The sequence below is a fragment of the Etheostoma spectabile genome, chromosome 4 (genome assembly GCF_008692095.1).
Source record: "Etheostoma spectabile isolate EspeVRDwgs_2016 chromosome 4, UIUC_Espe_1.0, whole genome shotgun sequence".
Taxonomy (NCBI): domain Eukaryota; kingdom Metazoa; phylum Chordata; class Actinopteri; order Perciformes; family Percidae; genus Etheostoma; species Etheostoma spectabile.
The window spans coordinates 19,024,533-19,052,520 of record NC_045736.1 but is presented as its reverse complement, the minus strand read 5'-3'; the positions used below and the strand labels follow the sequence as shown (position 1 = coordinate 19,052,520).

The 27,988-nt window shown below is 38.8% G+C and overlaps 4 protein-coding genes and 1 long non-coding RNA gene across 6 annotated transcripts; 2 read left to right on the top strand and 3 right to left on the bottom strand.

Annotated features, from left to right (window-relative positions):
* Positions 1–1,706: 1,706 nt before the first annotated feature.
* Positions 1,707–6,227, bottom strand: ccdc174 (coiled-coil domain containing 174). Of its 2 annotated transcripts, none has more exons than XM_032514397.1 (11): positions 5,953–6,227; positions 5,650–5,757; positions 5,441–5,541; positions 5,295–5,353; positions 5,054–5,207; positions 4,669–4,764; positions 4,425–4,561; positions 4,233–4,327; positions 3,725–3,872; positions 3,430–3,588; positions 1,707–2,444 (listed from the first exon to the last, which is right to left on the bottom strand). In XM_032514397.1, the coding sequence occupies exons 1-11, from the start codon at positions 5,992–5,994 to the stop codon at positions 1,864–1,866; spliced, it is 1,680 nt and encodes a 559-aa protein (XP_032370288.1). In that variant the 5' UTR covers positions 5,995–6,227; the 3' UTR covers positions 1,707–1,863. The 2 variants fall into 2 exon arrangements, with proteins under 2 accessions (XP_032370288.1, XP_032370289.1); XM_032514398.1 differs by having other exon boundaries at positions 3,430–3,582.
* A 4,962-nt stretch (positions 6,228–11,189) lies between these two features.
* ghrl (ghrelin/obestatin prepropeptide) lies at positions 11,190–12,713 on the top strand. The gene is made up of 4 exons (XM_032514470.1): positions 11,190–11,628; positions 12,260–12,337; positions 12,419–12,533; positions 12,651–12,713. The coding sequence occupies exons 1-4, from the start codon at positions 11,515–11,517 to the stop codon at positions 12,668–12,670; spliced, it is 327 nt and encodes a 108-aa protein (XP_032370361.1). The 5' UTR covers positions 11,190–11,514; the 3' UTR covers positions 12,671–12,713.
* A 1,152-nt stretch (positions 12,714–13,865) lies between these two features.
* Positions 13,866–21,853, bottom strand: tatdn2 (TatD DNase domain containing 2). Its single transcript, XM_032514380.1, has 7 exons — positions 21,584–21,853; positions 18,841–19,151; positions 18,141–18,563; positions 16,877–17,872; positions 16,607–16,734; positions 16,128–16,311; positions 13,866–14,412 (listed from the first exon to the last, which is right to left on the bottom strand). The coding sequence occupies exons 2-7, from the start codon at positions 19,138–19,140 to the stop codon at positions 14,272–14,274; spliced, it is 2,172 nt and encodes a 723-aa protein (XP_032370271.1). The 5' UTR covers positions 19,141–19,151; positions 21,584–21,853; the 3' UTR covers positions 13,866–14,271.
* Positions 21,854–23,137: 1,284 nt separating this feature from the next.
* Positions 23,138–24,844, top strand: LOC116688431 (uncharacterized). Its single transcript, XR_004331770.1, has 2 exons — positions 23,138–23,307; positions 23,685–24,844. It is a non-coding gene; the product is annotated as an uncharacterized LOC116688431 (long non-coding RNA).
* Positions 24,845–25,368: 524 nt separating this feature from the next.
* On the bottom strand, positions 25,369–27,660 carry vhl (von Hippel-Lindau tumor suppressor). The gene is made up of 3 exons (XM_032514464.1): positions 27,187–27,660; positions 26,288–26,401; positions 25,369–25,785 (listed from the first exon to the last, which is right to left on the bottom strand). Exons 1-3 carry the CDS (start codon positions 27,371–27,373, stop codon positions 25,592–25,594), a joined length of 495 nt encoding a protein of 164 aa, XP_032370355.1. The 5' UTR covers positions 27,374–27,660; the 3' UTR covers positions 25,369–25,591.
* Between the last annotated feature and the right edge of the window lie 328 nt (positions 27,661–27,988).

Here is a 27,988-nt window from a genome sequence, read left to right as displayed (position 1 = left end):
AGACTTCAACTGCTAGATGGTCATAGGCAAAACTTCAGACGGGCCTGGACATTAGCTGGCTTGAGCGGGGGGACCTTGCGTTCTCTGCAGGATTTTAACCCATAACGGAGTAGTATGTTACTAATGGTTTTCTTTGAGACTGTGTTCCCAGCTCTCTTTAAGGCATTGACCAGGTCCTGCCGTGTAGTTCTGGGCTGATCCCTCACCTTCCTCATGGTCATTGATGCCCTGACAAGGTGACATCTTGCATAGAGCCCCAGACCGAGGGAGACTGACCGTTGTCTTGAACTTCTTCCATTTTCTACTGATTGCACCAACAGTTGTTGCCTTCTCCCCAAGCTGCTTGCCTATTGTCCTGTAGCCCATCCCAGCCTTGTGCAGATCTACAATTTTATCCCTGATGTCCTTACACAGCTCTCTGGTCTTGGCTATTGTGGAGCAGTTGAAGTCTGTTTGATTGAGTGTGTGGACAGGTGACAAGTTCAAACAGGTGCAGTTAATACAGGTAATGAGTGGAGAACAGGAGGGCTTCTTAAAGAAAAACTAACAGGTCTGTGAGAGCTGGAATTCTTACTGGTTGGTAGATGATCAAATAATTATGTCATGCAATAAAATGCAAATTAATTATTTAAAAATCATAAAATGTGATTTTCTGGATTTTTATTTTAGATTCCGTCTCTCACAGTTGAAGTGTACCATTGATCAAAACGACAGACCTCGACATGCTTTATAAGTAAAAAACCTGCAAAATCGGCAGTGTATCAAATACTTGTTCTCCCCACTCTATGTAGCTGAGGATAAATAGGTTACTTTTTAGCATTAATTATCCCCTTTAAAATTATTTGGATGGCGCTGAGGACGTGTAAGAAGGATCTGAACTAGTTCAAACTGCATTAAAATTATCTCCACTGGATCTAAGAACTGAAATTGAGTTGGAGACTCACCAGCTCATGTACACACAGGGATTAGAAAACACACAGATGTGTTGCAGGCAGAGGGAGGAGGTTATGCAGGACACCAGGATGTGTCCGGTGGGGCTTCTGGGAGCAATGAAGTGATTCAGTTCAGGTTATGTATGGCTTACATTCCAGAAGTACAGTAAAACCCTCTTGCACTCATTTCATAGAAAGACTTTTCTGAAAGTAGATGCACTCACTCCCACCTTGCTGTCTTTTCCCACATGCCATGACTTAACAGTTTGAGAAATGAGAGGCAAAAGGGATTATTTTTACAATCATAAAACACTCATTTGTAGAATTTAGAGCTGAAACGATTCCTCAATTGACAAACAACAAAACAAAACTCCGCACCCTTTTATGTCAGTTCTTCAGCAGAAATGTATTTCCAAGCTTTTCTTTCTCTTGTGTGTGATGTTGTGATAGTAAATTGAATATATTTGGTTTTTGGATTGTTGGAAGGACAAATTAAGACATTAACTCATGAAAATAATTACAGCTCTAGAATAATCCAGATAGACCACCACAGTACACAACGAGTCTGGTCACTCGCAGAGATTTTCTCAACATGAATGTGTACAATACCATCTGGTGGATATTTTCATATTGCAGCTCAATGTCCAAACAGGAGTAACCACTTCATTTCTTGCCCCTTTGTCATTACACAAATACAAAAACATTGAAAAACTAAAATGTAATCATTGTTTTTCACAATGCCAAAAAACAACAAAAACAAAAGTCAGAACAATGTCCAGTTAAACTCCTGATATTTATTAAATGATTAAACTCCAAAGAGCTGAGAAGTTGTGTTCAGTTTTTTCTATGATTTCCTAAAAAGAAAAAAGAAACAGCAGTATTTACACTCTCAATATGAACCAACTACAAAGCATACATTATATTTTAGAGATCAGGTAGTGCTCCTGTAGAAGGACAGCATGTCGTCTAGACTCTGTGCAGGCTGCCGGGCCTGGCTGAGGTCTACAGGCTGGGGGGGCTGCTGAGGCAGAGACTGGCTCTGTTGCTGAGGTGGATATTGGGCGTGATACTGGGGGTGATACTGATTCGGGTACTGTGGGGGAAACGGAGGAAGTAGGTGAGGTGGTCCAGCAAACTGAGGCAGGGGTGGAGGATAAAAGGAAGGAGGGGGATAGAGGGGATGAAATGGAGGAGCAGACACAGGAGCTGAATCTGCTGGGTGATCTGAAGGGAATGACTGTGATGAGTTCTGTGGATGTGAAGGAGGTGGAGGGTTTTGTTGAGGTTGAGGAGGTGAAGCAGCAGTTTTAGGCTCAAACTGTGGTTCCTCTTTGCTCTCAGAGATCCTTTCTGGGCTTTTGGTCCACTTGAAGGACATCTTGGGTTTATTCTTCTGAGTGTTATTCCTCCCTAGTCTCGCTCTCTTCTCCTCATTAAAGTACGCAGAGGGAGGTGCAAATTCTGACTCTCGCTCTTCGCGGCGCCGAGTGGTCCACTCACTAAACATGAACTCTGGAAGAAACCGTAAAAAGGCGATGTTAAAGACGTGTGATAATTGATAACGTACAAAAAGAGTAATTTTAATCTTGAAACCCCATAAACACAGGCACAATTATCTGTTGCACACATAATTTAGTTTGAATTCTTGTCTCATCTATGACATATTTCATTATAGTAGATATCTAAACACGGCTTTGTAACAAAAAGGACCACAAAAAAGGGCAGAGAGAGATAAAGATCTATACGTCTAACCATACAACTAATGTTTTATTCCACCTGCAGATGTATTGGATGTTAACTTACGGAGCGTGAAGAGGAAGCACCTGAATTTACTGTAAAAATCATGCAGGACACCTACACAGTACTACAGCATAAAGTAGAGAGGGATCAGAATCTGATGGAAAAACAAATGATCTTGTGTGTAACCTCAAGTAGGTTTACAGTGTAATGCAATTCTTACTAAACTTAAGATCATTCATTATTGACTACAAATGTCAGCTTTCCAAAGGCACTGGTAAAAGTATGTGAAGTGCTTGACATCATTTTCACAGCAGACATTTTGACTTGTCATAACAGGAAAAGAAGAGGTGTCAAAAAGGCGCGCACCACTTGGACTCGTACAACCACTTAAGCCCCAGTCAGCTCATCTCTTTATTTTAACAGGTGTTACTTATAACATTAACGATGGCTCTGTCCTATTCATTTGCCAGGAAGCCATGACAGTGTGACCGTCCGCCAGCATGCACAACACCAGGACCCTAAAATTCAAGTCGCTAAATGGAATTCAGCCATCATTATTTTTTTATTTTTTTCTGTTGTCTACTTTACTCAAGTAGACTTTGCACCACTGATTTTCCATCCTAGAAAAATAGTAGAAAGGTATATGCCTTACTCGTGCCGGATACTTGCTTATTTATTTCCAATCAACATACTTTCGTTGTAGTCATAATGGAAGGAGATACATTTGTGATATGGAACTTCATATAATAAGGCTTACCTTTGCCTCTGTCCCATTCTCTGACATGAGGAACTCCTGGTTTGGTGTCCTTTCTTTCCTGGATCTCCACTTCCACCTTCTTCAGTGTGCTAACCTCCAAGGAATCCTCTGGTGGAGGACAGGGTCCTATTAATTCGCCTTTGTCCTCACCACCTGGGACAAGCCAATTCACAACAATCCCTTATTAACATTAATGTGATCATTGAACTGCAGCATGCAAACAGACGCAATCAGCTTCCAAATCTAATAGAGTTTATGGCTACATTTGATTTGTGAGGTGGTTGTGGATTCTAACCTTCATTGTCCTCCACTTTTTGCTCATCCTCAGTGCCATCCAGCTTGGCCTTCTTCATCTTCCTCTGCCTCACCTTGGACAGTCGGGCCTGCAGGATGACTTGCCTCTTGTCCTTCAATTGTTCTCTCTTAGTGCGCTGGTCTGTTGTCTGAAGGACAGGGGTAATTTATCTTTGAGAACTAAAGACTGAGCAAACACTGAGAGGGGCATCAATGATCTGTTTAGACTCAAAATAGATCTTATTCATCAAATATATCAAAGACTTTAAATGTTTAGCAGCCTTGTCAAAGCTGGGAACAGTAATGATGTACTAAACAAAACCCAGTAAACAAAAAAGACATAACAAGGATGCATCTGGACAACATATTTCTGTCAGAACAGTGTGGATCTATATGATATATGTACATACATAAGTAAGAGTATGCATGTAGTATGGGGTGCTTGGTTATCAAGAGAAACTTAAAAATGCATTTTTGAGTTTACATCTGTCCAGAGATGGGAAACTCACCTGGTCTCTGAGCATGTCCAGTGTTTCTCTCTGCTTTCTGCGCTGCTCTTCGTCCTGAGCAAACGCAAAGTAACCCACACCGAGATCCCGAGCCTCTGAGATGAACAGACACACAAAATGCTTTCTACAGCACAAGACTTACAAAACACAAGCCTCAATTGCTAATATGTGTTGAAATGTTTTAACAGTAACCTTGTCCTCGGATGTCCTCGTAGTGGATCGGTCCAATAGGCCTCTTCATAGCCTCCTCTTCCTCCCGCTCCCATTCCTGCCTCTGCAGCTCTCGACGCATGTCCTCCGAGAGTAAGGTCTTATCAGCTGAGGCTTTTCTACATGAAATAGTCATAGCCAAAAGAGTTGTAGTTCCCAGCATGACACCAACACCCAGAAACCATCACCTGCATCTTTAAAGAGAAGTATTTTGTAGAACATTTACCCTTTTCCGTGAAGGTCTTGGTCCATTTTCTTAAAACCTGGCAGGTCTTTCTTCATGCATCTTCGGGATCGACCCAAAGCGTCCACATAATCCACCCTACAGTAAAACAATGCAGCATGAGAACAGTTTTCTAAATGGGTTTTAAAAACATTATCATCATTATGTCATGTACATTTTCATATATTTTTTATTTGAATTGTCATTATAAGCAGCATTTTTTTAAAGTTAGTAGTGGTGGTGGTGGTGGTACTAGTTTTAAATTAAAATACTGGGATTGGTCACTGTTTTTCATTTATATAGTTCCCTAATGTACTTTTAAACAACATACTAACTAAAGTATGTATTTACTAATTCAACCCTTGAAAATTAATGAATCAGACATTACCATTCCTCATCTGGGTTTTGAGGAGGGGGGACAGGAGACGAGTTTTCTCTTTCTTCATTCTCTCTTTCTGTTTCCTTCTGTGCAAGTGTTTCTCTCTTTTTGTCAATAATCTTCTGGGTGAAATCCACCAGGAACAGTCCCTCTGTCTCTTCATCTGATGTATTATACAGTGATTACAGAATACATACATTTTGTTGTACCACAAAAAAAATCAGGAAGATATAATTTATACTCCACCAACCTGGAAAGTCTCCTTTAGTCATTTGCTCGTAGAGTTTGGCCTTCTCCTCCAACCTGCGTCTGTTAGAAGTTAAATGAGGAGTCCGAGATTTTTGGTCACCATGTATTATGGCAATATGTCTCCTATTTATAATGTGTTGAACTCACTTTGATGTATCCAGGCTGCACTGCTCCTCATTCAGCTGTTCTGCATCTTTTTCAGCTCTTGCTGAAACCCCAGCGTTTTGTTTGCTCCAGACATTAGGTTTCTTGACATGAGCATGAAGAAAAGACATCGTGGTTAGTGATCTCCATTAGTCATTCATTATACAAGCAGGTAACGCTAAAACTATGTCCCAAAATAATACTGTAACTACCTTGAGTTTGGATTTTGATGTCAATCCAGCACCAGTATTTTCATGGCCAAGTTTTTCTTGTTTGAATTGTTCCTGCTTTCTGTACAGTTCAGCTTTAAGGTCCACCAGCTGTAGGAAACAAGGCAATATGCGAATTATAGGTCAAGAATAAATTGAAAATGCTTACATTGTAATTAGCTTACCAAAACAACTAACTGTGCTAGGCCTGACAGTTAGCTAACGTTAGCTGTTATTATAATTTAATTAAACGTCACACAGGGTATCAATAAAATGCTTGTAAAGATGCTTCTCAATGCTACTCACCGACGAAGCAGTCACATCGAAGGGTTTCTTCTTTTTATCCATGTCTACTAGCTCCTTCTTTTCTACACCATGATGTCCGAACCACTGCTAACAGTGCCTGAACATAGACAGTTAAAGAAGTAGACCAACAGAGCCAGTTCTTCTGGACGGACACCAGTGAACGAAAATAGAAGCACTTTTCCGGTGATGGCTGAGCGTTACTGCGCAGCCTCCAACTGAGCTTGACGACGTAGATGTGACGTGAGCAATGTGTCTGAAAGTTGTAAGTCTTCTGGTAGCTGTGCCAAGAGAAATCTCAATCACTCCCAATCAGCAGAGACGGAGAGGGTAGGTATACAGTATGTTAGGAGATAACATAAGGCTCGTTCGAGATGAGCCAGGTCTGCGCAGAATCGATCACCGGCGATCGGCGCCCGTTGCATGCCGGTTAGATTTGTGTCCGACTTGATCCCGACTTGCTCTGACGTCATGCACACGTGGGCAACGGAAATCTCACGAGAGCAAGGCGGCCGCAGTTCTGAGACGCAGGCGGCGCAGTTGCTTTTCACCGACTGCAAGAGCCAGGCGGACCCAGAGCATGCTGGGAAACGCCGGCTTCTCAGCTGATTTAACACCTGATTGGTTTACAACATGATGACGTTTTATATAAACTTTTTACTGTTTTTGAATCGGAGGGATTTTAATTGCTATTTGTCTGATTTAAAGACTTATTCTGTCCAGAACACATGTTGTGGCTGATAGAGACGTTTAGAAGTCAGAGAGACTAAATCTGATCAGATCACGGATCATCTCCAGTCTGTTGTTCATTAAAATCAGCAACAGATCTCATGTAGAGCACTTTGACAGCTACTCTGTCATAATTAAAACAACTGGAGACTGTGTACCAGCTGATATGTGGGTCTGATTATATTTTATTAAATCGGAATCGCACCACAGTGTTTTCATCACTTCCTGTCCAGCCTGAAGGAGCTGGAATCGGCTGGAAACTGTCCGACTTTACCGCAGCTTTCTGTCCCCGCCCCCCGCTGCTGCCGCTGCTCTCGTCCACTTTACAGGCGAGGCGCAGTTCATCTCGACACGAGCCTAGACTATTCCGATTTAATCAAATATAATCGACCCACATACAGCTGGTACACAGTCTCCAGTTGTTTTAGTTATGAAGAGTAGCTGTCAAGTGCTCTACATGAGATCTGTTGCTGATTTAATAACAAACACACTGTAGATGATCCGTGATCTGACGGTTATCTCTTTGACTTCTAAACATACTATCAGTCACACAACATGTGTTCTGACAGAATAAGTCTTTAAATCAGACAAATAGCTATTAAAATCCCTCCGATTCAAAAACAATAAAAGTTTATGTAAAACGTCATCAGTTGTAAACCTATCAGGTGTAAATCAGCTGGAAGCCGGCGTTCCCAGCATGCTCTGGGTCCGCCTGGCTCTTGCAGTCGGGGAAAAGCAACTGCGCCGCCTGCGTCTCAGAACTGCGGCCGCCTTGCTCTCGTGAGATTTCCGTTGCCCACGTGTGCATGACGTCAGAGCAAGTCGGGCTCAAGTCGGACACAAATCTAACCGGCATGCAACGGGCGCCGATCGCCGGTGATCGATTCTGCGCAGACCTGGCTCATCTCGAACGAGCCCATTGATTTGTCGACTACGCGACGTTAAGTCGCGTGGTTATGACGCAATCGTTAGCCTATTTTTTACAAAAACGTCTGCTACGGAGCCAAAACGTGAGGTACAAGGTAATGGATTATTTTTTATACATTTTCGTGTTTTTTGTGAAATAAACAATGGACAACTAGAGTCTTGAAACGCTTCAGATATAAAGTTATTCACTGTCAAAGTGGCGCCAAAATGAATGGCAGTCAATGGGATGCTAACTGCAGGTGATGGCTTCGTAGCATTAAAATGGCGCCGAGCGAGCTACGCTTAGATAGTAGGGGCTTACCCATAGACATAAAAATATCTTTATATGTGAACATCCCTTTATCTTGAAAACTTTGCATAATTTTGGATTTATAATTATATCCAATTATTAATTATTAATATAATTAGGATGCTATATAACGGCATTAATAGTTTTGTAGCTTTAGGGCATGGCCTGTCCCTGATGTGAGATTAAGAAGGGAATTCGTCAGGGTTGCAGCAGCTCACCACTTTTATTCATAATGGTAGCAGAAATGTAGTCCATTTTGATCAAGAATAGTTGCATTGAAGGGTTAGATGTGAATGACAGACAAATTACCATAAGTCAATTGGCTGACGACACAACTTTATTTCTTAAAAATGAAAATCAAATTCCCATAGCCTTACAAATCATTGACCAGTTTTCAAGAGCTTCAGACTTACAATTGAGTTTAAATAAATGTGAAATTTTATTGATACATGATCATCCCCTGCAACCTTTGTGTAACATAAAAGTCAAGTCCCAAGTTAAATACTTGGGGATTGTTATTTCCAAGGATAAAATAATTTCAGACAAAATGAATATATGCAACAATTTAGACAAGTGTAAATTAATCTTACATAGGTGGCTGCAGAGAGATATCATAATCTTTGGGAGAGTCTTATTATCCAAAATGGACAGCTCATCCAGACTTATTTACCCGACCTTCACTTTACCCATCTCTACAAATAGGATCAAAGCAATAAACAAGGTCAACTTTAATTTCATATTGCGAATTAAATGTCAATACATAAGGAAAATTGACATGGTTAAACATTATGAAGATGGAGGTGCGAATGCGATTGTTTTTGATATAATGAATGGTGTCTTAAAATTGAAATGGTTAATATCTTTCATTAATAACAAGCAATCCTTTTGGTTTAGTGTATCCAATTTAATATTTTCCAGAATGGGTGGAATTGACTTTATTCTGCGATGTGACTTTGAATGCAGCTCACTACCAATCAAACTTTCCGCTTTCCATCAGCAGGTTCTTCTCTATTGGAAGTTGATCTATAAACATAATTTTACACCTCACAATACCCCAGTTTGGAATAATAGATACATATTGGTTGGCAGAAAATCTGTTTACATGGAGGAATTTCAGAGGAATCTGGGCAATTGCTCATTTTATGGACGGTAATGGGATTTTGTTACAGCACGAGGAGTTTTGTTAGAAATTTCAGCTCCAATGCAATGCCAAGGGTTATGATAGATGGTTGAAAGCTATACCCATGTCTCTAAAATCAATGGTGAGAGAAGACATTAGGTACTCCGGGGTTTCTCCTCGTCCGGGTCTGCTTAGAAGGAATTGCTTTCTGTGATTATAAATGTACCAACAAAGTTATCAGGAATATTCAATTAAAGGAATTCTATCCTAATCCGGTAAGAAGAAAATATATGTTGAAAGACTTTGGTGTTGGAGAGGCTAAGAAAATAAGGAAAAGTTATTTCTCATTTCCACTTCTTCCAAAGGTGAAAGAGGTCAACTTTAAATTTTTAAATGAAATTTACCCAACAAACGAATTCTTAAGATTCAATTTTGATACAAATAACTGTGTTTTTTGGGAAAAGGAAACTGAGAATCTAGACCATGTATTTTTTCTGTGTGAGTCGGTGCAACCCTTCTGGAAAGATCTGCAGAGCTGGTTACAGACCAGGGAAATTGTGATGCCACCTCTGACAGTGATGAATATGAAGTTTGGTGTTTTTGTTGAAGACAAGAAGGTAGACTTTGTTCTCAACAATTTGATGCTTTTAGGAAAACATTTTATACATAAATGCAGTTATTTTAAGACCAAACCCTCGCTGATCCATTGGAAGAATGAGCTTAACCTTTTGTATAAGTCACTGAAACGGGTTAAGGTGGGAAAAGACCATGATTTGGTTTATTTACTTGAAACTTTGAACTTAATTTGAGATAGCCCTTTATTTATTTATTTTTCTTCTATTTTTCTCTTACTTCTTTTTCTTTTGAATGTAGATGTGCTATGTGTATGCTCCTATGTTTTGATTATTTGCTCGACCTGAGGCAAAAGTTTACTTTTTGAAATTGTTTTTTTGTTTAAATGCCTTGTTTGTTTGTATATTTGTATTCTGATTGAATAATTAAAAATAAAAAAAATGTTAAAAATCTTTATATGTCTAAGGGCTTACCCCCTTGTGACTGAAGCCTGATTTCTTTGTTGGTGGTTCTCTTGCTAGTTAAATCTCGGTTAACGCCAACTAGTGACGTTTATGCATATAGCGTTTTTGATGTAGCATTAGACGCAATATCAAACCATCTTCTCTGCACTAATGACTTCCTCTCCCAAGTCCTATTCAGTTCTTCAGGACCTGGTTCATTTCTGTCTCTGTTGCATCTTTGTCTTAAAAAGTAACTATTAACCAAAGAAATAAAATTAAAAAATATAATACATTTTATTCCTATGTTTATTCATCAGAACTCAACATTGCCTACAACATAGAAAAGACAGATTATATGGTAGTAAAAAGGTTGCGCAATATGTCCACAGTTTCAAATTGCTTTGTGATGATCTTCCACCTGGGAGAAAAATGCATACAGATCCAAGCTCCCAGGCCTCAGAAGCAAAGATGTGAAAAGTTTCTGCAGCACAAGAAGGACCAAATGTGTGCAAAGTATTTTGGAGGTTTAATTGTAACCTTTCCGTGGTGGATTAACCTCCTCATAGTTTCTTCTTCTTCCTCCCTCTTCCAGCCTTGCCTCTGTACCTCTCAATACATGATGTTAGATTCAGTATGTCCTCTCAGCTGGTACACAAAAATATTTATATCCTGCAAAAGTGCAGCTCCCAGCATGGAGTTACAGCTATAGTATGTCAGGTTAAGATCTTCTGACCAAAACCTTTGTGCAGCAATTAGGAAATCATAGTTTTTTTTGCCTCTTCTGTATTATAAACCTAGGGAATTAATGCATTGGGGAGTGTTCTAATTGTGAGTACCTGTAATGTGTCTTATTCATAAAAAACACAATGACCGTTAAAAAGGTTTAACACATAATCTTATCAAATATACATTTATTGGCTCAGAATTTGTCAAATGCCTCAGTTTAAGACACATTAAAAAAATGATTTACTGTTGAGCAGTGTGATAGTTTTTAACCTTAATATCTGTGACTCCCTGAGTAAACACTAGCTGCAATAATTTCCATGAGTATTGCAACTGGCAGTTTTTTTTTTGTTTTTTTTTAAACTGGCATGTTTCTGTGGGCATGCATAATAGGCTGAATCTGCCAGATATTTCTGTATCTCTGACAGCGATACGATTACCTCCATCATTCCACTGAATAGATCTGACCAACAGGCCTGCTATCAGGTAACAACAGAGAAATGCCCACTTTGTTATCTATTTAAACATTTGAACAGTCAAATGCTTCCAAGATATGAGAGCACAAATAGTTTCTATTATATTGAACACATTTTTAATCCAAAAGGAAAGAGGGTGAAAGGTGTATATATAAAGGTATGAAGCCAGACGCTCACAAACAAAGTAGGCAATTTTAAGGGTGAGAGAACTAAGATCACTCTCAGATTCCGATTAGCAGCCTCACACTGTAGTTTACTTCAACATATTGATATTTATAATTCAACATGTTTTTGAAAAGAAACACCTGTTTGCTCGTCTTTTTGCTGTGTTCTCTAACCTTGTGGTGCAAGTTGACCAGCGCAGGCTCCAGCTTTCTCAGCCCTTCACAAAGACCTCTGGTAAGATGCTTTCTGTGAGTCAATTTGGATCAATAGGATTCATGTTTATGAAAGTATAAAAATTGATGACGCATGTAGCTATTTGGCAGTTCACTCTATATACATTGAATAAAGCAGTTTACATCCTGCTGTACTGAATGTAACACTATTATCACTTTCAACATAAGACAAATCAATCTTCCATAACAATTACTTGTTGGTTGGTTTTACTTCTGTATATACATTTTTGTATTCTTGTTTTTAATTCTTGTAATTTTTTCACATGTATCATTTTATATTTAATGTTTCTTTGTCTTCACTGTTAAATGATAACTCGCTTATTTGTCTCCCGTCAATGTTAGTTATGCTAACGGTCTTGTGACTGAATTTATTTTACATTTTTTAAACATTTTCCACTAGTTATTTTTTAGGCATGTGATCATGTGGCATTATTAGGAGGCATTTTTTTACCATCATCATGTCATGAACATTTCTAAATTTGAGATGAATGAATGGCTGTATGGACAGTGCACTCATTAGGAACTGCAATCACTGCATATAAATTATACTTATGTAATCTCCTTGACTACATTTTAACTTCTAATGAATCATGTATCAATCATGAGCTTTCTCCGGTCTGGGTCAACCACAGAACAAGGGGAAGTCTTCCAGAGTCGGCCGCCAAGTCATGGACGAGCCTAGTCAACTCACCAAGGATAACCACATCACAGTGAGTAGCAATCAGTCACGATTATAGCACACAACCCAATGTCACCCCTAAAACTTTATGGTCCTTCTCTCCTCGGAGTAGATAAGTGCCCCCTTCGAAATTGGCTTCACTATGAGAGAGGAGGACTTTGAGGAGTACGGTGTTGCGCTGCAGGAGATCATTCAGCATCTGCTGGGAAACACAGAGGCTGCAGCAGGTTTGCCCAATTCCTCTGTTTAATACATTAAGAAGTGTGTTCCTTTCAGCAAACATATAGTAAAATAATTACTTTGTTTTGTAAATGTTATTTTTTACATGGTTCATCCTGTTTCAGAAAGACAATCACAACTTTGAGGCTCAAACAAGAATGTTAACACCTTCAGAGACCCACGTGCCTGTAAAAATAAAGCATTGACTTATCCTTTTGTCTCTCTGTCTCATTTTTGACCAAGTAAAGCAGGGGTCTCAAACTCAATTTACTTGGGGGCCGCTGGAGGTAGAGTCTGGGTTTAGCTGGGCCGCATCAAGTATTCCAAAAAAACCCTCTATTTCCTCAAAAAAGGGCGCGGAACTGCCGGTGCTTTAAACCCCTAGATCTGATATGGTTGGTGCATTTCACAACAACAGACATCACATTGTCAAACCTCAAGCATTTGCCACAAAGGGTACTTAGCTAGCTTGACAACGGTTACACCGCTGTCACGAGACTACGGTAGCCCATAAGTGACATGCACAATGACAAAAAGTTTCAGAACGCGCGGGCCGCACTAACACTTAACTTTGATGTCAAGTAGGGGGCCACAAAATATCATCCCGCGGGCCGCAATTGGCCCCCGGGCCGCGAGTTTGAGACCCATGAAGTAAAGATTCTGGGTGTATTGGAGGAATTAAGGAGGGTTGGGAAAGGGCAGGGGTATGTGTTTGCCTTACAAATGAAACTAGTTTTAAAGCTTTAATATTGTGATATACAGCATGTCTGTATTCTGCTTGCTTTATAAATAAAAAAAAAAAAGGCCCACATTCAGATGTTTACTCCTCGACACAGAGGGCCTGGATACAACTCCAACCTGTGGGGCTTTGCTTTTATTTCTTCAGCTGTGCTGTCAATAAAGGCCTAAAATGCTCCCTAAAAAATAATCTTTAACAAGAAAAAGAAACTCTGTATGTGTGTATCTGTGTGTCTCTAAGTGCTGGTCTGACAGCTTTTGGAGGGTTTCACAACTGTAATCACTGTTATATCAAAGCTTTGGTAGGCAATTTCAACTTTAGGCGTCATTGGGCAAAAAAATCCATAATCTTTCAGTATATTGTAATTCAGTTGGTCTGTGAGAAAACTAGACTGCTAAACAAGATACACAATCTTGTCCATGGATGGAAAACTGACGACAGGAAAATGTCACCAATAGGCCACGCTAATGATTCTCAAAATAAAAAGCACTCTTCAATAAAGAATCAGCTTTGCTCACAGCAAAGACCACACAAGTCGCTGTATTATGTACACATTTACGCTGCACATATATGCATTAATGATGAGAACTTTAACAAGAACTTAAAAGCAGGATTAAAGGCTTTTAATGTGTGTCCATTGCTTCAAACTGAACTACACTACTAGCAGCCAGACAAGACTGGTATCCAAACAAATTAGAACAAACAAGGGATGTCACAATATGTCAACACAGCAAAAACTAGACACCAAAAAAGCTTAGGAATTAATTTCTCTGTTGAACAACGGATTAAAATATAATCAAATAAACATTATACAGTATCCTTCCAGTCAGTTATTTTTTTAGCTTTTTACATGTTTCAAGACTTAGTTTCAAATGAGACTGCTCCTTCATATTTCTACATCTCTACATGAAGGATTGATAAATATTTGTGTCACAAATTATTGCCAAAAACATTGATTCTGACTTCTCTTTCTTGCTAGGGTTTTTTTTTTTATCCATCTCTGAAGATCATACGCCATAAAGTTGAACAGTGTTGTTTCGGATGGTGGCGAGGACTGTAGCCATGTCTTCCCCCTTCAGCAGGCTCAGCTCCAGCAGCGTATGGATGCCCATACCGGGATGTGAAAACTTGCAGACATCTTTCCTCACCTGATAAGAGTGACACACACTTATAACTAGTAATGGGTATTTTTTGGATTTTAATAACAACTTTTTTTTCAAGATGATTTTTTGGCATTTTAGGCCTTTGTTAGATACGACAGCTTTAGACACCAAATGGGAGAGAGGGGGAACGACATGCAGCAAAGGGCCACAGATCTGGATTGAACCCGTGGCTGCTGCATTGAGGACTAAACCTCTGTTTATGGGCGCACACTCTACACAGGCCCCCCTACTACTCTTATCGATTGTTTTTTAAATCAATAGTAGTAGTAACAAAAAATTGTTTACAACAGCATAGTCATTATATAAAACAAAAGAGTAGCTTGTATTTGCTTTTTTTAACAGTAGTATGTAAAATAATTAATAGCTCTTGTTTAACGTCCAAGCTCTTATCCCTTTAATCTTACAGTCAAAATGTGCAAATTTAGCAACATATGAAAACAATAAAACAAATTAACATTTCAAGTCACTTTCAGGAGGAATACACAAACTAAAAACTTAAAAAAAAAAAAAAACTAACATTATTTAAGGCATCCATTTTTTTATTGTGAGATTAGTGTTCTTTTTGGCCTAGCAAACTGTAGTTACAACACTACACCGGATCTAGCTAGACCGGAAACCAACCAACAGGCGCGACGCATACACTTGTTTGGGCTTGCGAGACGGCCAAAGAGTACTAACGTTACGTTTTGAGCAGATGGCGAGTGTGAGATGAGAAAATGGATGCCAATAAGATTCTGAACGAAAAGTTTACTTTCCCAAAATAAAAAAAAATAAAAAAATTTAAAAAAAAAGAGAAAAGAACATGTACTGTGGACCAACACTTTTGTGAGATCTTGACTTTTTTTGCAAGATCGAGTTTTTATTGTTTGGATTTGCGAGCTCTTGCAAATAAAACTCGATATCTCGCAAAAACAAAGTCAAGATCTCTTTTTTCTTGTTTTTTTCTTTCCCTCCATGTCACCTTTGTGGCGCCGTAGAAAAGACATATATTTGTTTTTTTTATTTCTGCAATCTGCACTTATATTTGTGTGATTTCTTTCTGGCTTTCATATGAATGTTTAGACCAGGCTTGGTCAGTGCTCATTATACTACTGTGATTGAAGTACTTAAATAAAAGATGTCATTCATATAAATTCATGTATTACCTAATTTTACCATCACAAACAGGCCTGGCTTCCTGGAAAGCACAGTTTGTTTAATCTGTCTAATATTGTGTTGTTCATAATATACAATGATTTATTGATTGTCTTTGTTCAATAATACAGAAGACAAAGAGCTTAAAAGGCCTTTTCCAGCCCTAGTGTGCACCAGCTGTAATTAAAACACACGTTTAAGAAAGCATTTGTAACATACGTTTGTAAGAAGTTGTAATTATTAACAATATTAAAGCAAAACTATGTAACTTTTCCGGCATCGGTCTCCCTACAGGTTGGAAGCGGAATTGTGGCCTCATGTCTCATTGGAACTACAGATCCGCTACCTGATTTGGCAAACTAGCATAGTGCGGTTAGAGCCGGTAAAGAGTCGCAAAGCAAATACAGAAGTGCTGTTCTCAATGTTACGAGTTGATGAACCACTGAAACAATTTAGAAACATTATTTTAAGTTACAAAAAGTTCTCTAGTGGTGCTTTAAGAACTGGGAAAAAAAACATCAATAGTGCAGTGTTTTGGTTTTCCTAGGCCTCAAATTAAAACATACCTGTCTCGGCAGAAAATATGGTGCATCTGTCTCCAAAACAATGCGGTTCAGAGGGATCTGGCGGACAGCATTTCGGGCCTCTGTGGCCTTGTAGTAGGTAATCAGGGCTGTGAAACCCACATACAGATTGGGGAACTCTGTCAGGAAGGGCTCAATCACTGGATAACTGTTTGTGAAACAGTGCCTGGAAACCATATAATCAGGAAGTAATCAAGACAGAAAATTTGCAGATTAAATGCAGTTAACACTATGAAGGCCTTTTGTAATCCTCAACATTTTGAGCTTTGTTGATTTGGCAAAATGAGCAAAAATATACTTATTATTAAAAAATATCTTAAGGATTATACCTTTAAACAAAACAGAGGAGTGATTCACTTTTTTTTGTCATGGTGATAAGAAAACAGCAGGCAATAAATATTTACATTTTTTTAAGTGCTGTAAAATAATAAATTGATCAGATGATTTTCCTCCACACGCACCTGTGAATTTTGTATTCCCTCGGGACCCATTTCTTCATGATTGCCAGCAGGTCATCATCTGCGTCCCGACAGTGAATCACTAGAGGCTTCTGCATGGCCACAGCCAAACGCAGCTGACGCTCAAACACCTTCACAAAGAAGCAGACACACAAAACACGGACCACAACATTAATTATTAGTTTACAATAGTATCATTCAATTCCACACAATATATGAGCAGTCACTGAAGTACAAAGTTTTATATCACATCAACCTAGATTATACCGGTACCTCTTTTTGCCTGGTGGAGTCAGTGGAGTTTTTATGGGAGTAATCCAGGCCTATCTCACCAAATGCCACAGCTTTTGGATGCCGCATGGCCATCAATATGTTGCGTTCATGGACACTTGAGTAGTCTTTGGCAAAGTGAGGGTGGCACCCAAACGCCCCCCACACCATGTCTTCAGCCAGCAAACCTTCCCACAGGGCCTCCTTCACCATGAGCCTTGGGTTGCAGAAGTTGGCAATACAGCCTCTGAACTCTGGAGGAAAGCTGCTTTGGTACTGCCTTTGAAAGCTGTTGAATGTCCCGCAGAAGCCAAGCTTTCCATAGAGCATGTCTATATGGCAGTGTGTGTCTATGAAACCAACCTGATCGTTCAGACAGGGATAACTGTTCCACATATGTTCTGCCCCCAAGGAAAATCTTCTTTTAGGGGTGCCACCATGTGTAAAGGAGTAGGGGGGGTGACGCATGGAAGAGCCAACATCTGATTGCCTGCGTGTTGTTGTAGACTTCAAGTGAGGGTTCAATGCTCCTCTATTTGAGTGTAGTGGCAGAGCAAACGGATCCGATAAACAGGCCATAATGCTGGAGGAGCGGAAACTCTCTGTCTCAACTCTGAATACCTTTGGAGGGGCCATGTTTGTTGGATGGGGCTGCTTGACAGAGACAAAAACTTCCCTGTGTGACAGAGAGTAAGGCATCTCAATGTCCTCAGCAGTTGCCTGGACAACCCCAGTGGTTTCATTGGTGGATGAAAAGGTTAGAGAGGAAGTTGCATCTCCCTGGGTGGTCACAGAAGGACTTTCCCATTGTTGGCTGTCAGAACAACAACAAGTCAAAGAATCTGGGAAATACTCCAGAGCAAGGAGGGACGAGTCACAGTCTTCGGCTTCTGGTCTAGTTTCTGCAGCAAATAACTTGTCTTGAGAGGTTGTTTCTACAGACACAGAGTCTGAAGCAACTAATCTCTCAGGTGAATCTTCTCCTTTTAGCACAACACTCTGAAAAAGTAAACAAATAGTGAAAAATACAATCTCCATTATCTTTTAACCCTCAATGGCTTGATAATTATTTTGTGGTCAATATTTTAATGGACATCAATTTCCTGCCTTCTGTACCAACATTATGTCTGCTTTGGATATTTCTTTTTAAATTTGAAAAAATAATGTAATCACAGACAAGAAAGACAAAATTATACTGTTACAGCATTTATAAGTTATAAGCAAACACAACAAGAAAAGATACATTTCTATATGTTAGTTAACTTACTCTTCCGTCTTTTTTTAGCTCTGAGCTGTCACCTTGGACATCAATGTCCTCAAACATCTGAAGTGGGGACCACTGTTCTTCCTGGACGGTGCCGTTGTCTTCAAATTTATTTTCAGGTTTGATCGAGGAACACTTAATATCTATGACCGTTCCATCAAGTGATGCTGGACTGGCCGCTTCAGTCTTCACTGGTGAAGACACAAACGGCAAAGACAGGCTGTTAGTGCAAGTCTTGGGGATCTTTGTAAAGCTGCCTGCGGTGCTTGTGTTGCCAATGGCTGCAATCAATGCTCTCCTATAGATAGCAACTGATCCCTCTTCGGGTGTCCTCTCCTTTTTCAAGACGAAAGAGAGAGGTGGAGGTGATACTTGCTGGCTCTCTGTGGATTGCAGCTGCCTGGATAAGTTTTTCATAGGTTTCTCCTGAGAGTTAGGGTGCAAATGGAGAAATAAATCAGTAACTTCTTACTTAACATAATGTATGACATAGCACATTTTAGTTTAACTTTGATCAAAAACACTTTTGATTGTATTTAGACGATTAATAAAAATATAAAAACTTTATTCTTAATTAGTCACAAGAGCAGTGGTCAGCTATACATACATATGCAACTCAAGGTTCAGTGTCTTGCTCAGGGACACTTTGACATGTGGCCGGAGGAGCCGGGGATCGAACCGCCAATCTTGTGGTTTTATTTACCTCTGAAGTGGTGAATTTTTCCAAATTTATCCTTGAAAGCTTCCTCAGCTTAAGTTTGCCAAAAGAGGGCATGCTTTCACCAAGCACCACTGCTTTTCTCTTGGGAGTGTCCAGACTCAGTGCTCCAAGGCCATCAGGTCCTGGAGACTCACTGAGGGGCAAAGTATTTGAATCTTCATTCGGCGACATATTCCAGCGAGTGGGTGTGCTTAAGCCAGCATCTCTCTGCTGAGGTTGTGTGGGTGAGGTGATTGCAGTTCGTCGCCACTTAAACGTCACCTTCTTTCTGCTGCTGTCCATGTCTGAGATTTCTAATCCAATACACAGTTAGAAAAGGAATGAAAAGATCTGTATGACCATTCAGTACATCACGCAAGCAACAAGGAAAAAACATGAAAGCCTCACTGTAAAAGCATTCTTTTTTTCTACAATAAGATGACATGCCCATCTGGTAATCAATTTAGTTAGTAGATTAAGAGCTAACCATGCACTCATTATTATTATTATTATTATTATTATTATTATTATATAGCATGCAGGGTATGCTAAATACCTTTTGCCTATAGGTTATTCCTTGAGTCTTACTCCATCAGCTAAAAACACACCTTTTTAAACTGGCTTTTAACTGACTTGGATTATTAAAATTATTTAATTTAGGCATGTCTGGTTTAAATTTTTACTGTATACTTTTATTATCGTCTCTTGTGTCCTTTATTAATGCATTTTGAAACTATGTATTTTTAAAAAGTGCTATTCAAATTAAGTTATAATTGCCAGACCTATATAAACAGCGCTGTGGGGGAAGGTCTGGCACTACCACATCCATTCTGGCATAGGAGAAAAAAAACGCAGATTGTTTGCATTTCTTTAAACCATCACAATCGTCTGAAAAAATTGTGGCTCAGAAAAATGGTCTCGGTAAGGAACTTGTGTTTGGTGGAACATTTGCACCCCGCAAAAGAAAAACATAATTAAATGATTGAGGCTGAAAAATATTAAATGAAGTTAACTGTTCACACAATACAGTAACGTGAGCTATTTAAATTAGCTGGATACATGATTAAACGTAATTTGCTCTTACCACTGATCACCGTGTTTGTTTGTCCATAAAAATCCCGTCCATCGGTCCAAAAGCGTCTCAGTTAAATAGCAAATGCAGTAAACATATTCTTTGTAAATCTTCACAAGCATTCACTGAATGAACCAAGCAGGCCTGATTTATCGCATGATCCAAATTTTCTTAAAAACTTGCCATCTTCAGCATGGGGCTTGCTAGCTCTAAGTTTGTCATTTCCCGTTGCAAAGTCTTACCTTCACAAAAAAGTACAGCAGAAAACCCTCAATAACATACTGGTGCCGAGTAGCCATGAAATACCAATACTTTAACTGGTCAAACTTCTCCTTTAATGATCTAATTGTCTGAGCTCAAAACAGTTTGTTGTTTGTTGTGTTGTTGTTGTTGTATATAGCACATTGTTAGCCCTGTGTCTACTGTATCGCTTTTATTTGCTGTGAAATTAGAGAAAAACTGGTGAAACACATCATGGCCAGCAAGAAATTACATTGTGGTTATGTTGGAAACAGCTGGTGTCCAATTACTGGGTCAATTTAAGGAGACAAGGAGATACCATCCAACAAAATGGGTGCTGCAGACATGTTTATAGTAGTGGACACAAAAATGAAGTTTACGCTGGACAAGAGAGCAAATGGCAAAGATATAGGAGTGTATAATGTATGTATGTATACATATAATGTATGCGCAACATCTAATGGGTCTTTGTGATTTGTGCCAGAAGGCTGAAAAAGTTGAGCATGTCCCTGTGGCATTCAGAAAATTTACACAGGAAAGGGAATGTTGCCACAATTTAAGGTCAAGCAGAGGACACTGTTAAAAGTATATTATAGTGTGGAGACAGTGGCCACGGAAGGAGAGTATTATTTAGGTTTTTTTAAGAGTGACTGGCCTAGAAAGATGGCTTAAGATGAATGGACACTAAGGGAGAATGAAACCTACAGTAGGTAGTAGTGCAACATTGTGTACGGACACTGCCGCATTTAGCTGAGAGAACGTGTTTACGACAGTAAGTTTGCTGAGTTTAGGCACCAAAGCGACTAACGGTAGTCAAGTATAGAAAATATGTCATGGTTTGGATTAAAACACTCCCGATAAACGAACACGCGTTTCCTGGGTTTAAAATACTAAAATTATATTAGATTAGATTTTGCCTAACTTCCGGACGTAGCTAGCTGTATTCCTTCTAGCCACAACCAAAAGATCATGGCCACCAAGTTTTTTTTAGCATAGCTAACGTCCACCTGAAGATGTGTCAGTTAATTTCAGGTGCTAGCTAAGGTTTTTTGCAGAATTGTGCCACCGTCAACAGTTAACGTTAAAATAAGTTAGTGTTTTGGGGATTTTGTGCAGCTGTAAATGATCAGTCAGACTTGGCCTCAGGAGAAAAGACGCTGAAAATTAAACATTGGCGAGATTTTGGTAACGTTAATAAAAGAGGCCGTTAGCTAGCTAGCACCTTAACTTTAGCCAACTATTTTCACTTGCTAATTCAAACTGTGACCTTTAAAAAGTAGTTAAATGTTCTGGCTACAAAAATACAATTAAAAGCCAGTTATTTTTATTGAGATTTACACTTCAGTACATACGATATAGTCAGTTAGCTAGCCAGATGGCACACAATTAAATTTAACGACCTAGCTAGCAAATGTTTAAGAGTTGTCAAATTACCTTCTCAGGCTCGGCGCAGCTTGGGAAGCGTGGGTAGATGTCACTTTATCCGCGTTGGATCAGTCGGCCACTCCACGGCAGCTCACACAATTTCTTGCTAACAACGTTTCAAAACAAAATCAAAATATCACGATTTTCACTGACGTGTTCAATATTGGATTGAATTAGCTAAAAGTTTGCGTTTAATTAACCACTAGATTGTGTAAATGTTCGGGTTTGGACCGTTTGAAGCCATGGTTTACATCTCGCGAGTTTAACCAACGATATTTGACTCATGAGCGACAACCATAGGAAAAAAAAAACCCTATTAGTTTCTTTAACTGTCTATGATTAGTCAGTGGCTAAAACAAGATGGAGTGCCTTTGTTGATTAGGAATTTTAGTCATTTGGTGCTCAGAACTATAGTCTAAAGACAAAGCCTTTGCATTTAAACTATAAAAAGAAAACAGGCTTTTAAATAGTGAATAAAATATATACTGTATACAAATTTAGAGGGAATCCTGATGATGAAAAATGAAAATAAAGGCATAAGACAACAGGCAACAAAACAATAAACACAATTTAGAAGACAGGAGGTAATAAACAATTTCAAGCCTGTTTTCCCCGGTGGTCAGAGTTGAGACAGGCAGTATTTAATGCTGAACAGTGATACAAAAGATGTGTGCACTCAGTACATCTTAATTTCGTTTGTAGATATTGATGGTCATCATGCCCTATGTCAAAAACGGCACTTGCTTAGAGTGGAAGGTCAGATTATGTATTGAACAACTCCCATTGAGATGTTACCTTAGTAAGTTAAGGTATTTTAAACATTATCCTAAGCACATTATTGCAGTCTCACAAAAAAATTATTCCCAAGTTTAATATTTCAAATACAGTAACAGCATTTCCACAAAAAACACATCACTCGTCAGGTAGTGGAAATGGTGTCAACAGTTTTTTAAGTGTAGACACAATCTGGTAAGGTGATAGATGATTAATTACATTATACCCTCTGCGTTAAATCATATGGTTTTAAGTGACTTCAAAAATATATGAAGGTTACAATAATTAAAGTAACACCTTTTGTTAGACCTTTGGTAATCCCAAAAATGTCTTGTAGGCACCAAAGCTGTATCCTTTACCTGTAAGGACAAAATGAAGATCAGTCCTCTGACCTGTGTAAATCAATCCCAATGTAAAGTGTCATTAGTTATTCTACTAAAATATAAATACAAGACACATAGTTAACCTTCATTTAGATATATTTTAACACATTTAGAAGTGTTTTGTTTACATTCTCAAAAAGCTATTTGGTAGTCATTGAATATAAGCTTCAAAACTGTAATGGTTGAGTGCTCAACACCAGGATCAGTAATGATGAAAGAGATTCAGGGTATGTGCATGTGAATGTCACACTAAGCCGATACTTCTTATGTAGGTGACATTCAGATTTGTGCTTACATGAGCCCTTCTTTTCAATAACCCAGTAACAGAAGCCCCTCCTGGCACGGTCATTGAACTCATTCCTGAACTGGGACTTGTTTTGAGGCGAGGTATTTGGTGTATTTTGATTCACACCTAAAGAAAAAAAATATATCAGGGGGAGCAAATAATAAAAAGGTAAGATAATTTAACAGCTCTTGTTAATGCGGGACCTACTGTATGCTTGCACCATGGAGGGAACTGGATCATTAACTGCAGTTCCATCCAGAATCAATGGAGGCAACAGGCTGCTGCTGGGGGTATGGTTTGGAGCACCTTCATGTGATTCATACACTAGGGCATATAATAAAGCCAAAATCAAGACGGTTTTCTTTGTAACATATGTACAGAACTTTCTGCCCTCTATGTACTGTGGACAGTGTTCTCCTGGTCACCTTCCAATTGTTTATTATCTGTGAAATTGGGTCATTTTCACAAACCTCTGTCCTTCAACAAGGCAGCTGGAACTGATGCAAAATAAACTGGAACCTAGGTGGAAATAACTGTGCATAGTATCAAAGGAATAAAAAGTAGTTGTATGTTTTTATTCTTAATCAAGATTGCGTAACTTTATATATTATTCTGTAGATTGGATTTTGTTTAATTTGTTCTTACCATTGTTTTCATTTTGCTCCAGTGGTCTGTCTGGAGATGGGGGAACAGGACAGGGTGACTTCTCGGCCAAAATGTCTTGCTGGTGAAGAAAATCAAAGAATCATGAATACGTGTTACCGTTCATTCCTTCAGTCCAACAAAGTGACATCATGCACCACACGCCTGCAAAACAAATACTTTACATATGTGAGAGATCGACAGTGACCAAGTTCTTACTTCTCTCCCCTAAAACGACTTGAGTCCCATGCTTTTTTCTTTTCCCTTGTCTGCATGTTCATGATATTACTGCAGCCAGCTCGACTCACACACACACTCACAAATATGGGTTGTGTTACTTTGTTGCTAAGCAACCAGTTTGACAACAGTGCCCCTGCTGTGTTGAACTAGAGCAGGTTATAATTTCAGATTGTGACTTAAAAGAGACATCCTTGTTTGTCTGTGACCTTAAACAGTCGCCTTCATCCAAGTGTCAACTGTGTGAAGTTATTCAGCTTGTACCAATCTTAATAACAATAATTACAATTAAATTGCTTTAAGATTTTATAATGCTAATCCTCTATTGTTAAACTCAGTTAACTTAGTTGCACTTGAAAGCCCTGGATTCCTAAATCATGAATCAGCAGTGACATTTCATCACACTTCCAAATAAACAGTGGTAATGTTGTAGTTCTCCACCAACATAATGGCTTCTCAATAATCATCCCTATATGCTCTGAGCAATGAGGTCTCACTTTTATGATTTTTGTTTTGGGATTAGTCAAACTTTACTTGTTCATAATCAATTGCTGTATTCACTGTAAGTGGCTGAGCAAATAACTAAAATAGCAAGTCATCACAGCTTTCAACCAGTTAAGAAATATATCTTTTATTTATGTATTACACAAATAAACACAATTACGGTCTTTGAGATAGACCAGCAATGCATACATTTAAAACATAGTGACAGAAGCACAAAATAGGCAGAAATGAAAAAGTAGGCAAAAACAAAAGCATAAACTCCTTAGTGTGTTTTTACAGCCTAGTCTTGAAAAAATTGCAAAGACAATGTTAATTGTTTTTTACTAAAGGAAATCAGCAGCAAGACAAAATGTTAGAAAACTAAGTTATGTTAGAGACTCGGTCCATTATGGTGGTAGGTATATTCTGACAAAAAGTCTACATTCAGCAGAATAGGACAACTTGGAAAATATACCCATAATTCCAGATTTAAAGTTCCAAAGCAAAAGCTTTGTAATGAGAGTTTATTTAAGAGTTCAGTCTTTAAACTGCTAGAATAACAAAGTAAGATGTTTTTTGAGGGGAGATGTGCACTAAACGGAATTGGTTAAGATCACCTTATCTCAGGCATTCCCACTCAGAATATTAACAACACAAATCTCTCTGAAATTCCTATCTAATGTGACCATATACTTTTTATTTAGTCTCCTTTATGACATGATATTTAGGACAGAAGTTATAACACTGTTTTTGCAAGACAAAAACATAGTTGTACTGTAAGATCTGTCTCGTGCATAGGACAAAGTGGCAATATGGCAAAATAAAGTAGAGAGTGACATCAGATAGGCATCAATAACTAAAATGTCCCCATTTCTCTTAATTGCCTTTTAGGAATAAATACCATTTTAGAGGTTAAACAATAATATTTAACCAAAGATGAACTGAACACTCCTTGTCCTAAAAGGTAAATGCAACAAACCGTTTTTTTATCTGCAGAGGAAGACATTTGCCAAAGCCAATGAGTGGATATAACAGGCAGCAGATCCAATTTATTTGCAGCAAATGTAAGACTTTGCAACAGCTGCTCACTCACCCAAGAAGTAACTCCAACGTTGTATCTTATATTTAATTATTCTGGCTTCTGTGCTTTCTAATAATGTGGAATATATTATTGCTGTCTATATGGGACTATGATTCATTCAGTTTCATGCCTCATTCCTCCTGGCAATGGATCCTCTCCAGCAGATGCTGCTCTACTCGCTGGTTCATGCGGTGGAGATCTTTCAATACACTGGGCAGATCTTCCAGCTCCTCGTGGAGACACCGTGCTATTTCCAACCTCCTGTAGTCTTCTGCTCGTACCAGACGCCGAATAACCTGAAGAGCACGATCCTTAAGGCTGTAAACTGTGTTAACCAAACAAGAGAGAAATTGTTGAAAAAATGTTAAGCAAAGACAGTCCGTTTCTATAAAAGATTTCAGATTTTTTTTTTGTAATTTTGTGACGCCTTGAGCATTGTAAGCAATGCAATTCACCTAGTTTTATGCAGTGTGGTAGAATTGTCAGTACAAGAGATCTCAAATTCCTGTCAAAACCAAGACTCCTTGCATGACCGGATAAAGGCAAGTGGAAAACTGTTAGTACTATTTTTGTAATTTGTTCTTTAAACTATCAGACTGGAAATTGTTCACAGCACCTTAATCAACAGTAGTTAGACAGGCTTTTAAAAATACACAAGTAACATTTATTCTGGAGTTTACTAGCAAGCTAAGTGTGCTCAGATGCGGTCTACAGTGACATGGGCCTATTACATAGTGCATTAGAAATGTACTCTTGTTGATCTTTTGTTAGTAGTAATGAATTAAACATGATAATGGCTAATATTTAGGTACTGTGGCTAATCGTACCTGGTAAAGTGATATTAGCATTTCTACCCTCTGCTGGTTTAGGAAGATACAGTTCTTTGCAGTTCACCCTCAGTGGCTCATCAGTCTCTGCATCTCTGAACATCCATGGGTGACCTGGGGAAACCATTCATGTAACTATCAAAAAATGACATTGAAAAAAATTGTACATTACACAGCACACAAGTGATACCATTGCACTGGCAATTCATAAACTAAACAGAAAAAGCAAGCCTTGAACTACATGTCATCAGTTCACACTTTTTGGTAGTCCACTGACACTAATTGGTGACCAACTTTGTAGCACATAGTGTTTTTTGTCTGAAATGCAACATTCAATTAAGGTTTAGAGCTGCATCAAAAATCACAGTGGATGCTGTAATCATCCTCGGATGGAAGTATGGGCAGAACCTCCTCTGCAGTTTATCTTAGTGAGAAACTTTTTCACTTCTACAAATTAAAAGAGCGGTTAAACATTATAGCAATAACATGAAAGGCTTCTGTTAAAATCTTGGCTACTTTAGATTTTTTATGAAAAAACCAACAGCATGCTGCCCCTGGATGATTTATCATTATGGGAAACGTGCAGTGGCGAGCATATCCACTCAAGCACTGTACAAATAAAGTATGATGTATTATTTAAGTGTGCATGATTCTGAAAAGGAACATAATCTGCATGATGAGAACTTTTACTTTGGTACTTTAAGTATATACCGATGCTAATACTATACTAAAGTACCTTTATTTAAGTAAAATGTGGAATCCCTGACTCATTATTTTCACCCTATGGTATTGCTACTTGTAGTATTACTTCCACCACTGGAAAGGTATATCAAATCTGGGACAAAGTAGCAACCCCGTATGCATAAGCACCGTAGCTTGCAATGTTGGTAAAGACTTACCGACAAAGGTCGACATTTCTCGTCCCGTTCCTGGCTGTAAATCAACGTACGCCCGGGGTTCTCCGCGGTAATCTATCCATAGTGGTCGTACGACACGGGGACTGAGGTTACGGAACACAGCATTAATCGGTATTCGACTGTTCAGGGAGCGAACCAGTGGAAGAGACTGCTCTCCCTCTTGAGGCATTGGTGCTTCTCGCTTATTGTTTAGCTAGCGCAGTGAGATTAGCCGTTTAGCTAACGCTCGCTAGCAGCAAGATAGCAAAAAATCCATTGTCGACACACGGATATCGTTGAATCAATAGGTTTAGCACTTAGTCTGTCTAACGTTAATTAGTTTACATCGTTTATAAAAAATTTTTGAATACAAGCAATTGTTTCAGTAACACTAGAAGAGAACAGTCTACTGTACTTCTAAATCTCAACTACTTTGTTTACATTCACCCTTCCGGTTGAGAGTCCTGGGACGTCACGTCAAGCTGTTCTGGGCTGTGATTGGTCGAGAAGCATGATGACGTTTCGTTCTCACGGAGGATGTGTTTCATGCCTTTAGACTTTTAAAAAATAAAACAATTACGCAGTCTATTGCAAACTAAGCGAAGCAAGAAAAGTTATTACAATCTTTGAAATAAATATATAATCAAATAAATATATGTACTGTCAAGTGAGGCTACAATTTTAAAGTAGTTATACTTTATGTGAGCGTTTCCGTGGTATGCTTTTTAATAGCAGTCCATAGGCTACTGTGCTTTTACTTCACTAGGTTTACAACTCTGCATTAGAAGATTGTACAGTACATAAA